The sequence below is a fragment of the Rhinolophus sinicus genome, chromosome 7 (assembly GCF_057876585.1).
Source record: "Rhinolophus sinicus isolate RSI-liver-muscle chromosome 7, RSI-T2T, whole genome shotgun sequence".
NCBI lineage: Eukaryota > Metazoa > Chordata > Mammalia > Chiroptera > Rhinolophidae > Rhinolophus > Rhinolophus sinicus.
In genome coordinates this window covers 51,795,358-51,809,837 of record NC_142507.1, presented here as the reverse complement: position 1 = coordinate 51,809,837, position 14,480 = coordinate 51,795,358, and the positions used below count along the sequence as shown (strand labels likewise).

Below are 14,480 nucleotides of genomic sequence, written 5' to 3'. Positions count from 1 at the left end.
CCACTTTCCTGGCGGCGGGGCGCATGCGTGGCGGAGCCCTGAAGGTCCCCCGTGCACGCTCCGGACGGCTTTCTTATCCCCAGCTAAATCTCCTAACTAGATTACTGCAAAGTTAATGTTGCCTGGGACAGAAATCGGGCTGCTTGCGATATTCCTAGTGTGGCGAGTCAGTGCGCTGAGGTCACGCTAGAACTAAAAGCGGGGCTTATGAGTTCAGGCTAAACGTGGCCTTTCTTGTATTATAAAGTCAGTCCTCAGTAAGAGTCGAGATGACATTAGCCACCTCTCCCTAACCTTTCTCCTTTAGTAAATTAACAGTGGTGCCAGCCACCGACCCAGAAAAAAGACGTGCATAGGAGGACTCTGAAGATGGCAACTCTCCCCCACCCACCTCCTTTTGTTTCATTCATTCATTGAATATTTGACTGCCTACTAGTATGTGCCAGGCATCCTCTTCTGAGAATCAATACTGCTTAATGATTAAGAGCAAGGGCTTTAAAGCCGGATTGCTAGATCTGTATTCCAGTTCTCCCACCCATTATTTATACATTAGGCAAATTGCTTAAGCCCTGTTACCTCACCTATAAAAAAAATCCACCTCAGAGGGCTGCTGTGAGGACCATAAGTAAATGCATTTAAAACAGAGCTGCTTCTGAGTTCAATAAAGCCACCTGATAGGTAACAATATATATACCACAAGGGGGCAATGTTTGAACACTAGCAATCTGGAGAGGTAGGGGGCCTGACGGTCTGCTCAGCTTACGTCCTTTATAAACATTATGCTGAGGGCTGCAGCCTGGGTGAGGAGAGGTGGGCTAGCTGCTTCCGTCTACCCTCTTCCGTTCTCCTACGGGGGTTGGCATCAACACTCCTTGTATCAGCAGCATGGCTGTCAGGGGACCAAGGCCAGAGGAAGCACACAGCAGGAAAGGAAGCGAGCAGCGGGTTCCTCCCACGGGGTCAGATGCCCCCAGCTGTCAAGAATCACAGACCCGGGAGTGCCTGTTGAGAGGTAGGGGTGGCGATGGGGACCTCAGCCAGGAATCTCTTTTAAGTGCTATTATAGGGCAGTGGTCCTCAGACTTTAGCAAGCATCAGAATCACTTTCAGGCCTTGTGAAAATAGATTACTGGGCTCCAACCCCAATTTCCAATTCAGAGAGTCTAAAACGGGGGCCCAGAATTTGCATTTCAAACAATTTCTTAGGTGATCTTCATGCTGCAGATCTGAAGAGCACACTTTGACCTAAGAGCAAACTCTGAGAACTGCTGCTATAGGTATTTCCAGCTCTGTGTCTTCCTGTCTCTTTCCTCTTTTCTACCATCCATCTACTGCTTTATTTCTTCTCCACCATCCCTCCATTAGCCTCCTTTAGGAAAAACAGAAAACAGGAGTGAATGTTAGATTTGTCTTAAGGATTCCTTTCGACAAGGATTCCAGCACTCTAGTCTGGTTGATGGGAGTTTCTGAAGAATTTATTCCAGATATACACATGCTTCCTCTCCTTTTATTTAACAGTTGAGGGCAGTGCAAGTAAAGAGTAACATGCTTTCCAATGATAAGATCTTGCTTTGTGTTTCATAAAAATTGGGTAAGAAATGGTAGACATATTCTACAACATTTTAAAAAATGTCCTCAGCTTTCCTAGACTATTTAAAAAAACATAGTAAAATATACATAAAACTTACCATTTTAATCTTTTAAGGTATACAATTCAATGCCATTAAGTACATTCACATTGTTATGCAACTATCACCACCACCCATCTCCAGAACTTTTTCATCTTGCCAAACTCACACTGTACCCATTAAACAGTAATTCCTCATTCCCCTCCACCCCCACTCAGCTCTTGGCAATCACCACTCTACTCCTAGACTACTTTTTGGCTCAGTTTCTCTTTCCCTTAATAACTGACTAGCGGAACTGCTTCTATATATGCAGGCCTTCTTATATATCCGTGATTGAGTTTATTGCAAGAAAGATAAAATGGGGTTGGAGAAAGAAAAGAGGTGGAGACACCATTGGACAGGGCTTTTCATACTGGGCCCACTACCCACAGGCCTCAGCAGCCCTGCCATGGATCCGCCCGATTCTTTCGCATCAGAAAGTTGATCTTGCGAGTCATTTCCATGTTGTAGATGCGCCGGCAGGTTTCATAGCTTTCCCTCTGTCGCCGGCGGCAAGGCTTCTCGTAGTACCGTCGTCGCTTGATGTCCTCAATGAGCCCATCCATGCTGAGGATTCTGTACAAAGGACGGCAATGAAGTTAGAAGGTTGGGCTCATTATCATTCCTTTCCAATTTCACAGATGGCCGGAAGTCAACTGACCAAACACTTGGTGTCTGTAAAAATTATGGTGTGAAATGGTGGCAATATAGTATTAACTGTCTCCTTATGGAGGCCCCATATAGGAATCTGTGGGGAATAAAAAAGCAGTCATCTACATAGTCCTTGCTCTTGGAGAGTTTATACTCAGGATCATGTTCTCAACCTTTGTTGAGAACCACAGCACACCTGAGGGATATGACAGTCTCGTAAGAACAGTGGTTTCCTATGGCAGTGATTCTCAACCAACGGGTCATTTCAGAATTTTCACATGGGGTGACTCATTATAGTAGAAAAAAAAAAAAAAGGCACTAGGGGTGATTCCGATATGGTCCTTAGTGGAGAATATAGTTCCATCCCTATTGTGTTTAAAAACTGATACAGCTGAAGTCGGCAGATCTGAGAAATCTCTGGGCCTACTTAATACAGGGAAAGAAGAGGCCCTTATCACACCGGTGACACAAACGGGGACATTAAGATAACAGCCTCACCCACCATTTTTCCATGTGCCACCTGCTCCAACCACACTTGGCTGACTACTCCCTGAACACACTCTAACACCAAGTCTGCTCACGCTGCTTCCTCAGCCTGGAAAACCACCTTCAACCACTGGCTGCCAACCTTCTGACTGAAATTTTCCTCATCTTTTTGATGCCAAACCCCAATGCCACTTCTCCACAAAGCGTTCTCATCTTCTTTAATTAGAGAAAATATTTTATTAAACACCTATTTAGCAATTATTTCATTCTGCCAGTCCATTAGCTATTTTTACAAACATCTCCCTCATTAGACAGAAAATCTTCAAAGGCAGAGACCATGTTTTATTAACCTTTAAATGTCCATAAAATTGAATTCAATGCGTTTTTTTCCTGCCCACCCAATTTCTTGCAATGCAGCTTCTCTTGTTGGATTTGTAACACACCTAACTCAAACTCCCCTTTTTGTTTTCAGTGAGCCAAGAAGACAAGGGGCTTATTCTCCAATCTACCTAATAACTCATAGGCTCCTGAGAGCTCTGGCTCCAACCTGCAATTTGTCTCTCCCTCTCCACCCACCATCACTGGATCCTGAGGAGGTTTGGAGGCACCTGCCGCTACTGTCCTCCATTCCTGGCATTGTTTACATGGCCCCATTCCTGCTTACCCTGTCCTTTCATTACATGTAAAAAGTAAGTCACAAACACAATTGGAGACAAGGAGATTGAGACATGGCAATTGTAATTGGAAGAAGGGGGACACAGGAAGAAGGAAATAATAAGAGACATCACCAGCTGCTTCTGCCCAGCGGGAAATCTTATTTATTGCTGCTATGTATGTTACATCACAAAGCCCAAGATAACAACAGATTGAACATGAACTTGAAAAGATTTCAGCTTTGGGTAAATTACAAATGTGAATAGACATGGGAACCACTGTACCTATGGGATCCTCTCCCAGCCTCCCGCTGTTTAATTCGAGAATGATTTGTAGGCTACTAGAGAAATCCTATGTGTATGGATCAGTTTGTCTAGGTTTTTGTGGCAGGGAGATGGGAGGCAAGCGACTGGCTGCCGACTCCCGGAAGCAGGCGAGGTCGCTCATTCAGGTTCTGTTGAAAACAGTCATGCCCAGAAGTCATGTGGATCCAACACTAGAGTCTTACAATAGAGAAGTAGGGCACCAAAGATGAAAAGACTGAGTCTCTTGGCCCACACAGGGTCTCCGTTGCTGGCTTTCTTCCTCGATTTACCCCTCCATGTTGGTATTCCTCCAAATTCTGACTGTAAACCTCTGTTTCTGGTGCGACATGATTTCCTTAACCTTTACCAGTAAGCCTCAACCCTGATGCACAATGGAACCATCTCCTACATGTTTTTTAAAAGGTACTAATGCCTCGGCCCCATGCCTCAGAGATTCTGACTCACGTGGTCGAGTGGTCATGCACTAGCAACACCTTAAAAGACCTCAAAATAATTCTGCTGTAGTGCCACAGTTGAGAACCAACCTACTGTTGACTCCTGAATCTTTATCTCTAGCCCCAATCTTACCTTAGAGTTACACTGATATTTCCAATTGCCTCAAAACCTACACAAACCAAATTGTCTCCTCCTAAAATCTCTTCTTCCGCCTCTACACTCTATAAATGGCACCACCAGTCACTCAAGCTAAAAATCTGAGCACATTCCTGGACTAGGCTTTCTCCTTCCCATACCCCACAAATTTTATATCCTGAAAGAGTTCTTAGATCTCTTCCTTTTCTCCTTTCCTATGGCCACAACTCTAATTATGGTCCGTATCATCTTGTAACTGGAGTGCTGAAATAATAATCTAACTGGTCATTTAGTCAATAAGTATTTATGGAATCCCAACTCTGTACTGGACACTGTGTTAAATGCTAAAAATAGAAAACAAACTCAGACATGGTTCCCTACCCTTGAGGTCTGGTAGAGAAGACAATTACACAAGAATTACAAGAGTGGGATAGGAGCAAAGATACAGGCAACATTGCTATAGAATCACACAAGAGAGGCACTGAATCTGGACTTAAAGATGAGAAGGTGGGTATGAAGCCTTCTCAAAGTTACTTGAATTGTGAAGGGTAAGTAGGTTGCCCTATTTCCATTCTCCTTCCCTACGCCAATTATTGTCCTAAAACATAAATCGGATTGTGCCACTCTGATGCTAAAAACATCTTTCCCAGTATATAGGATAGGCTAAGCCAGTGGTTCGCAGACTTCCCTGCAAATTACAATCACCTCCCCAGATGATCTTTAAAAAAATTCCACTCTCCTAGGCCACACTCCAGACCAACTGATCAGAAGGGAAAAGGACCGTGGTGATTCCAATGTGCAGATAAGTTTGGGAACCACTAGTCTAAGCTTGAAGCCCTAAACAATTGAGCTTCACCCTATTTTTCTAGCTTTAGCTTTCATAACTTGCCCTGTAAAGCCTAGGCTTCCCTGGTCATACCGAACTAGGTGCCATTCTCTAAACATACTACGTATCTATTTTTTTATATTTGCTCATGATAGTCTCTTTACCTGGACAATCACTCCTTTCTTTTTCTGTCTTATAAAATCCTATTTATTCTTCAAAGGCCCAAATCAATGGTTACGACGTCGGTAAACTGGTCCAGGTGAAATTAACCACTCCCTCCCTCTGTTACAAAGTACAGTGATTGTCCTTCAACTTTAGCATGTGGAAGTCACCTGGAAAACTCGTTAAAACAGATTGCTGCGCCGCCTCCAGTTTCTGATTCTATAGGTCTAGGGCCCAGGAATTTGCATTTCTAACAAAGTCCCAGATGATGTTGTTGCTGATGGTCCAGGGGGAACCAATGCCATAGCACATCGTTAATGTCTCTTTTAAAGTATTGATCAGACAGTATTACGTTCAACCATGTTTTATGTTTTTAATCTCCCTTATGAGGCTGTGTGCTTCCCAAGGTTAGAGATTACGTCTTTATTCATTTTTGCACTTAACATAATGCTTGGCAAAGAGCAAATTATCAGTAAATATATGACAACAATAAATCCTCTAGGTGACTGACAAATGTCCACAGCTCAAGGGATTTTATAACAGACACAGTTCTTGGAGATATTGTCTCTGACAGCCTCAATCATATTACCTTTACTGAGGTGCGCCATTAGATTTTAGACTGCCTTTTCACATCCATGATCCTAATTACAATCCTGTGAAACTGACTAAGCAGGTAATGTCATCTTTTTACAGATTAGGAAGCTGAAGCTCAGCGAGGCCGACACGCCCCAAACCACAAAACGGCACTGGAAGGAGAATCCAGGTCCTCAGTGCAGCATTCCACAGCAGTACTCTGCTTCGTTAACAAAAACCACTGAGGTTCCGAAGACAAATTACTGCAGTGCCCACGGGCCAAGGAAGGAGCTGGGCTAGGCTCCTACAACAGAGTAAAGAGATGGAAACCACATGACATGGCACACTGAGGAAAAGGTGTGATTCAAACAGCTAAGCATTTACTTCGGTCTAGACCTTGCTCACTGCTGTTTAATAAACCACTTTTTGGGCTAGACACTAGTATATTAGAGAAAAAACAGAAAAAGTCCTTGAAAGAAAAAGATGGGATACATAATATAAAAAGGACAAGGAGATTGGATTTGAGGAGAGACTATAAAAAGAACAGAGACCCTGGATATGACATCACCTACAAAGACGGTCCTATTGGAATGACAAAGACGGTTTAAAAGGATGCAATCAAACTGCAAAAGGAGGGAGTTTAGACGCGTACTTAGGGATCCTACTGGAGTTTCAAAGGGGTTTTAAATAGAAGTGATCATCTTACCAAGTAAATGCCTACATGGGCAGGCAAAAAAGCAAGACAGGAAAAAAGGAACAGAAGAACAGAAGCGGGGGAGAATGAAAAGATCGGTGGTCCCCAACATAACGATCGCGTTGCTAAACGGTGTTCCCGAATGGTTCTAACTACTTCCAGAACACAGATCAAATATGTTCCAAGATGCCAGGTGGGGATTCGCTCCCTTACTCTACACTTTCTACTTATCCTAAAAAAAGCACACATTCTCTTCTAATGTGCCAGAGTCCCCATAGCAGAGGCATCTCTTCAACACATTTCTAACAAAAAGGATGCAGGAAGAGCTGTGCAGAACGCATGACGTACATAGAGAGGGTGTTACTAATGATGCTTCTGCTTCCAAAGGTAGTTCAAGGACTAGCAGACCAAGAGCTTCAGAGTAAACTGATCAGCCTGAAGTTCAGGCTCCTGGCAACTAACCTTAAAGGAGACATCAGCTGCCAGTTTTAGCGACATTCAATGGATTATGTAAAAGGAGTCAAGCTGCCTGGGCTGGGGGCAGTTGGAGGTGGCCGACTCACATGTCAGTGTAGCCAGCCTACGTCAGGACCAACGTGTATGCAGAAGGACTCAATGGGCCCAGAAGCTCGCCTACCAGGAATAAAAGGGGTCAAACTGGGCACGCTTCCAGTGTGCTTGCGTTTCCTTGCTTGAGGGCCAGCCAATCATGCAGGGCTTCCTAGCAACCCCCACTCTCTATCGCTTCATCCCTGGGCACCAACGAGGGCCCATGGTTGGTTATATAACAAACATTTTGCGGCGGTCTCACTGGGGAGACACACAGGCTGTTTCCTTTGTAAGACTACCTCTGCACTTCTACATAACATGCTAAAGCTTTAACCACTTCCCTCTCCTCTCATTCACTATCTACTGTTGTAATTAGACTACAGAACACGCAACTTATTTTTAAACTACTATCAGAAAGCTGAGCGAGATAAGAAGCCTGTAATGTAAGAGAGATATACACAATAGGTAGCCAGAGAGAGGACATTAGGGAAAAGCAGAGAAAAAGACATAAAGAGCATCAGAAAATACTGTCTGACAGGAAGACTGGAACACTCCAGAAACAGCTGGCTCACATCTGCATGCTTAAAAATTCTGCCTAGAAAATTATTCCAAGAGCAAAATATTTGTTCACTTTATTTCCTGAGGCTAAAATACAATTTATGGGATGTATAGCTAACACTCCAAGATAAAAAGGAATAGAAATGCAGCTTCCTAAAGAATAAAGCTAGGGCGGCCGGATAGCTTAGTTGATTAGAGTGTGAGCTCTGAACAACAGGGTTGCTGGTTCAATTCCCACATGGGCCAGTGAACTGTGCCCTCCACAACTAGATTGAAGGACAATGACTTGGAGCTGATGGGCCCTGGAGAAACACACTGCCCCCCAATATTCCCAAATAAAATAAAAATAAAAAATATAAAAAGAGTAAAACTAAACTGACAAAATACCTATTGTCCCCAAAGATGATAAAAATCACTGCCATAATACTTGCCCCAAGCTGGCAAGGACATGTACTTCTTGCATTGCTTCCCTAACTAATCCCAACCACAAAGTTCAAATTTTCCAAATTCATGAGGAAGCCTAAAAGAGCATCACACCTCAGGGCCTGAGTTTCTGGGACTTGAATCTCTTCATTTATTTTTCTGTCTAATGTCTCCTCTTCTTTTCGATCAAATTCTTTTCTTTTTCATCAGTGTTTCACTCCCTGAAGGTCTGCTTTCTGCAGACTTGGCATCAATGGCGAGATGATCAATTCTTTCAGGCAGGAAATTAGAAACATTTTGTTTTACGGGTTTCAAATTTTTGTAAGTGGAAATGGGGGATGAGGGAACATACCAAGGGAACCAATGCTGTTATTTCAAAATGAGATTAGCAACAGGCTAAATCGGAGGGTTGGTTGAAAAAAGTTATCACCTCCTGTAAGAAAAGTCATCCCAATACCAGTAGCAAACTAGACCCTCATGACAAGAGAAGCTTAATTATTTTCTTATTTTTTCATCTCCAGGCCACCTTGAGCATAGCCTGATGATCAAGGAAGACAGAAAAAACAGTTAAAGCAAACTCTCAATGTCTCAAAATAAATCAATAAATAAATCTTCCACAAAGCAAAACCAAAAAGGTAAAAAGTTCCTTACACTAACTTGCAAATTATGATCATAGCTAACACATAATGCCTCAGATATGCCAAGCCACTGCTCTAAGCACTTTAATTATGTTAACTTAATCCCCACATCAACCCTATGAGGTGGGTGCTATTATTAGTTCCATTTTACAGATGAAGAAACTGAGGCAGAGACACATTAAGTAGCTCACCATAGATCGTGAAGCTGGTAAGCAGCAGAGCTGGGATCTGAACCAGGCAGTCAGCTTCAGACTTTGTGCTCTTAACCACTAAGTCAGGCCACCTCATTTACGTGAGAAAACTTATTTTCAGGTTGCAGCTTTGGTCAAAAGCATTCAAGTTGTAGCTTACTTGCTGCACCACAAATTGTTTTTGGCTTTTGTCCAAAGTAAGCTAATTTCCTAAATACTGAATTCTTGTTTTTGTTTTATTTGTACTTTACAAGGGAGGGGAGGGGAACTAAAACTGAGCCTTTGGAATTTTGTTTTACCATCAAGTAACAGCTGCCTTTGACATCCGTCAATAATAATACAAACATCTCAATCACCCTGACTAGAAGACCCATCTAAATCCACCAAAATAAATCATACAGAAAAAGACTTATAGGGAGAAGTCAGAAAAAGGTGATGTAATCTGCAGGACTTCCTGTTTCCAAATTCAGCATTTCATCTCACTAGCAAACTCATTACACAGTCTGTAAAGATGATGACTTTGTGCTTCGAGGACAGGAGCAGAGAAAGGTCCTTAGACATCTCAGCTCTCTCACAGACATGCCACTAGGTCTGAAATACGAGGTGGGAAGGAGTAACAGAAAAAAAAGAAATAGGGTATCTTACCACCCGGTACTTAACTGATTACCTTTATTCTCAACGTTAAGTGACAATGCAGAGGGGACAGCCTCTACCCAAGGATATGACTGGCATGCATAGACACAGAATGAGGAAACGGGGCTGGCCCAAGACCAGATCCTTTTAAAAGACATACAAACCATCCTGACACGGCTTTGCATTTACACAGCCTCTGACAGCATCTTTGCCCTCATTTACTGTGGTCTTCTGCCATCCAGCCCTCCACACCTAGAACTTTTTGCTTTGCTAAGAACTAGGTTCTCTCCCATTTACCCTCTCAGTCCACAAGAACCCCACCAATATTTAAACCCAATCAAATAAGGATTCTTATCTGGAAAATGACTACCATAGGTCTTTCCATTTCCAGAGAAACGAGTGAATAACCTAGTAAGTTCGAGCAAGAAACACTGCACTAGAAAGATGTGCTTTGTCCTCCACCATTCAATAATTGTGTGACCCAAGAAATATAATTTAATCTTCCTAGGCTTCCCTTACTTGTGAACTAAAGCTACCCCCTTACTGGCTTTAAGGCAGAGGGCCACCTCACATCATCTCTTAAGATCTCTTTCATACAATTCTTTGATAATTCAACTCAACAAGCATTTTGTTTCTCCAAACTCTGCTGCACACTGGGCAGAGAAAATGATGAATGAAGCACGCCAGAAAGTCAAAATCCTTACAACTAGTGATGAGGGAAGGCTAAAGAACTATTTTAAGACATTCTTTCTTAGGGCCATTCTAAATCGCTAAGCCTGGCATTCACAATCTTTCAATACAGCGCCTCCACTCCATCCAATTCACTTCCATCTCTAAGTTTTTGCTTGTGCTGTAACCTTCCTCTAAAAGCTTTTCCATCGCTTGCTTGCTTCTCCAAGATCCCAAATCTGATTTCATCTTTTCCAGTAGCCTTGTCCCACACCGATCCCAGTTTTCTGTGTATTATGTTCCTGCTTTCAAGCAATTTTATTATAACTTGATTTTCCCTTTAGGCTCTATATGAGGTCTTGGACAAATTTCGGGTTCATTATCAAAGGGATGATTGCTGATGAATAAGCTTCATACAGTTAGGTTTGGGGAAGAGATTCATTTTGAAGACAGTAAACTGAGGGGGCTGAGAAGTTTCAAGCCTGTGAACGCTTGGGCTGACACTGGTTTGAGAACAATGTATGACAGGGAAAGGCAGAGAATAACCACCGCATTTTTCAAGAGAGTTGGTCTAGGCACGCTTCCGGTCCCTTAACTGTTACCTGTTTAGGGTCCTGTATGCACCTTCCACGTTCCCTTCCTGTACCATCACCGTCCTGGCAATGAACTTCAGATGGTTTGCCATGCCCTTGGGATTAAGTCTTCACTGTTCGGGACCTAAAGGATGATGGAGGGGAGGAAAGTATAGGGACCAGTAAGAAAGAGCAACACAACAGAACACACACTCTGTCGCGTGGCTTACTCAGTGTCTGGGTATGCAACGTGCTCAGGAATAAGCGAGGCAGGGGCACGTGGAAGCCCTCATCTCCCACAACCCACACGCGAATCGTTATCAAGCCTCCCTCGTTCTCTTTGCCAATACAATCCCTACCATAGAGCAGCCAAGAGATCGTCACAGGGCGTCACCACGGAGTCTTACGTGGCCCGACACGAGGACCCGGACGCGCCGCAGACGCCCCCACCCCCCACCCACACACATTACCGCTCACGCCCGCAGGAGGGTTTGGGGTGGGAGCTGCGAACAGAGTCTTTCTCGGCTTTAGGAAAGAGGGTAACCGCGCAGACGTGCCCTCCCGCAGAGCCCGCCTTCCCTTCCCCGCCCCCAGCACTGGGGTCCTCACCCCGCGCCCTCGGCCACAGCCGACGCGCTCCCCGCCCGCAACCGGAAGCGGAAATACGTCAGCCCCAGCGCCGGGCCAAGAAACCCAGGCTGAAAGGAGAAAGATTACGCGGAAACCATGGTAACGTTCTTTCAGGCCCCAGTTGACAGCCGCTCCAGCCGCCCCGCCCAGACCCTGGGGCCGGGACTCTACACCTGACAAAGCGAGATACGTCTTCGTTGCCTGAAATTCCTCGCTCGCGGATTCCTTGCCTTCGCCTGGAGTCGTCGTTCTAAGGCTCCTGAGATCAGCCCGGTTCTCTTACCCCTGATTCCTATTAAATCTTTAATAGATATTTAAGCGATTTCTTTTTCTGGAAGGAAAGTGAGAGAAATAGGCGAAGCTTCCTGTTTGTTTTCTCTTCGCAAAAGACACAGATTCTTTGCGATCTCTACTGGATGAAAAACACCGTCACACTCCTTCTGTGTCTAAAAACTAAGGAAGTGAGAGGAACATACCATGAGTTTCCTATAACATCATCTTCCCAGCCATGTCACTAAATAAAGCAGTGGGAAACACCTGCAGGATTTAGAATGGAAGACTTTTTACGTCAGCCTCTAGCCCATCTGCCTCCTAGTGAGATCTAGTAGATACAGCTCCTTTTAAATTTCCTCCTCACTGTGTAAACAGCTTTCCTTTTATTCGCGTGTTACTTCTACATAGCCATTTATGGTTATTCACAGTAAGTTCAGATCTAGTAGCTACTGGAAAATAGGGAAAGGCTCAGAAGAAAGCAGGCCCCAATCAGGTACCTGTGTAAGATTCTTTGAGTACCTCCCCTAACCACATTCAGGGACAAACACACACACACACACACACACAGATGCGTCCTCATCAATTACGCTAATAAAACTTACAAAAACTGAGGCCTGCTTCAGAGTAAGCCAGGTTCAAAGTATCAAAATAGAGATAGACTGGACCATGGTATCAACAAATTTCTATTGAGTGCCTACTGGGTGTCAGGTACTGTTTGATCACCAAAAACACTACGTAGACATAAAAGATAAACAGTAAAACAAGGTAGCATATGATAAATGCAAAATAAATTATATAGGCAACAACAGCATAACATGGTGGAAAAGCACTTGATTAGAAGTCAGCAGATCTGGATTCTATCCAAATTCTGATACTTGTCAGGCATCTGACCTTGAACAAGTCACTAAAACCAGTAGTCTGCAAACTGCTGCCTACAGGTAAAATTCAACTCCACCCCTGTTCTTGTAAATACTCGCAAAACTTTATTGGAACACGGCTGTGCTCAATTGTTTATTTAATAGGTCTGGCTGCTTTGGGCTATGACAGAGTTGGGTAGTTGCAACAGAGATGTATGACCCACAATGCCTAAAATATTTACTATCGGGCTCCTGCTGATCCCTGACCTAAACTCCCAGTCTATTTCCTCGTCTGTAAAATGGAACAAATATCTGCCTTCAATCACACAAAATTCATCATGGGAATCAAATGGGATAAAATATAAAATACCTTGAAAGAAGGGGAAAAGTAATATTTTGGAGGGCCTACTATATACCAAACCTTATACTGGTCATTTTATGTACATGATCTCATTCAATGAAGTAAAGGGCTAAAGACTGACTCTATATGTCATGTTTAACAGAGAGAATAATTGGAAGAAGGATGTGAGTTAGTCATTGAAAAAGGGTAGGGTTTAGTCAACAGAAGCAGGAAAGACTGGACAAGGTAAACAGCATGAGCAGAGTTCAGAGACAGGCTCAGAGGGTTCAGGGGCAAATAAGAAAACTGGAACAGAGGGATCATTCGGGAGCAGAGGGAGAAATAGAGATCTTGACTAAAGGGTTTGGATTTACATCTCCAAACACTGGAGAGCCATCGGAGGATTTGAATAGAAAATGACAGCAAATCACTGTTTTAGGAAAATTTATCTGATTGTCAGTGAGAAGGGATTCAAGGTAGGAAAGGCTATTGTTGTAGTCAAAGTTTAGTCTGGAGAGGTGGCAATGGAATGGATAGGAAGAAATGGATTTTAAGAGATATTCCAAATACAGAATAAATAGGATTTGGTGAGTGAATGACACCAAGTTTTAAGCCTACTTGTCTGGGAAAATGATGGCACCAAAGAAAGCACTAACAGAAGAAAAAGAGACTAAAGAGGCAGAAGAGGGCATCTTAAAGGAAAGATATTTTGATTGGTGAGCAATGGAAAAAACACCACACTGGAAAACAAGAATTCTGTACCACACATTGTGTTATCTTGCACAAGCCACCTGAGGTTCCTCATTTATAAAAATGAAGGGGTTGAATCAAATACAAATGGTACCTCTTGGTTCTAAAATGCCAAAATTTTCAGTAAGTTTAAGTGTTAATAGGGAAATAGAACTAACTGTGCAGCAGAAATTTAAACATTCACTATGTTATCTCAGGGGAAAGACTGCGACTGGAGATGAAGCTTTTGCAATCTTCTAAGTCGAGGCAATAATTAAAGCCATGAAAGGAGATGAAATATTTAAGTGAAAGAAAGTAGTCAGAGAAGATAAAAGGGCCAAGCTGAGCCTAGGGGAACACCCACACTCAGGAGTGGGCAGAAGTGGGGCCATTAAGTGATATGGAAGTTGTTGCCAGATAGGTAAGGGGAGAATTAGGATAGTGTGCTGACATGGGATCCAAGAGAGGAAAGTTTCAGTAGGCAGCATCGAGTGTCGAATGAGACAGAGAGCATGAAGTACGAAGCCTTTGTAAAGGCCCCAGGATGTAGCTACTGATTGGGTGCAAGCTACACTGTAATGCTGATGCTGTGAGCTCGCTAGTGACTTAGGAAAGTGCAGGGGAGTGATACCCACTAGGCTGCAAGAGGTTAAGGACTGAGTGGCAGAAAGGAGTCAGAAAGATGCTGATTAGACTACTCTGTCAAGCATTAGGAGAAAAGATGAGAGAGGGCAATTGGGCTCAAGAGAGGTTTTCAAGAAGGGGGGCACCTGATCAAACTTGTAGGAGAAATGAGTAAATAATACATA

The 14,480-nt window shown here is 43.3% G+C and overlaps 1 protein-coding gene across 2 annotated transcripts; it reads right to left on the bottom strand.

Moving 5' to 3' along the window:
• Positions 1-1,493: 1,493 nt before the first annotated feature.
• MRPS21 (mitochondrial ribosomal protein S21) lies at positions 1,494-11,600 on the bottom strand. 2 transcript variants are annotated; one of them, XM_019740077.3, is made up of 3 exons: positions 11,452-11,600; positions 10,873-10,987; positions 1,494-2,243 (listed from the first exon to the last, which is right to left on the bottom strand). In XM_019740077.3, exons 2-3 carry the CDS (start codon positions 10,953-10,955, stop codon positions 2,063-2,065), a joined length of 264 nt encoding a protein of 87 aa, XP_019595636.1. In that variant the 5' UTR covers positions 10,956-10,987; positions 11,452-11,600; the 3' UTR covers positions 1,494-2,062. The 2 variants fall into 2 exon arrangements, with proteins under 2 accessions (XP_019595636.1, XP_019595637.1); XM_019740078.3 differs by lacking the exon at positions 11,452-11,600 and adding an exon at positions 11,202-11,426.
• Positions 11,601-14,480: the final 2,880 nt, after the last annotated feature.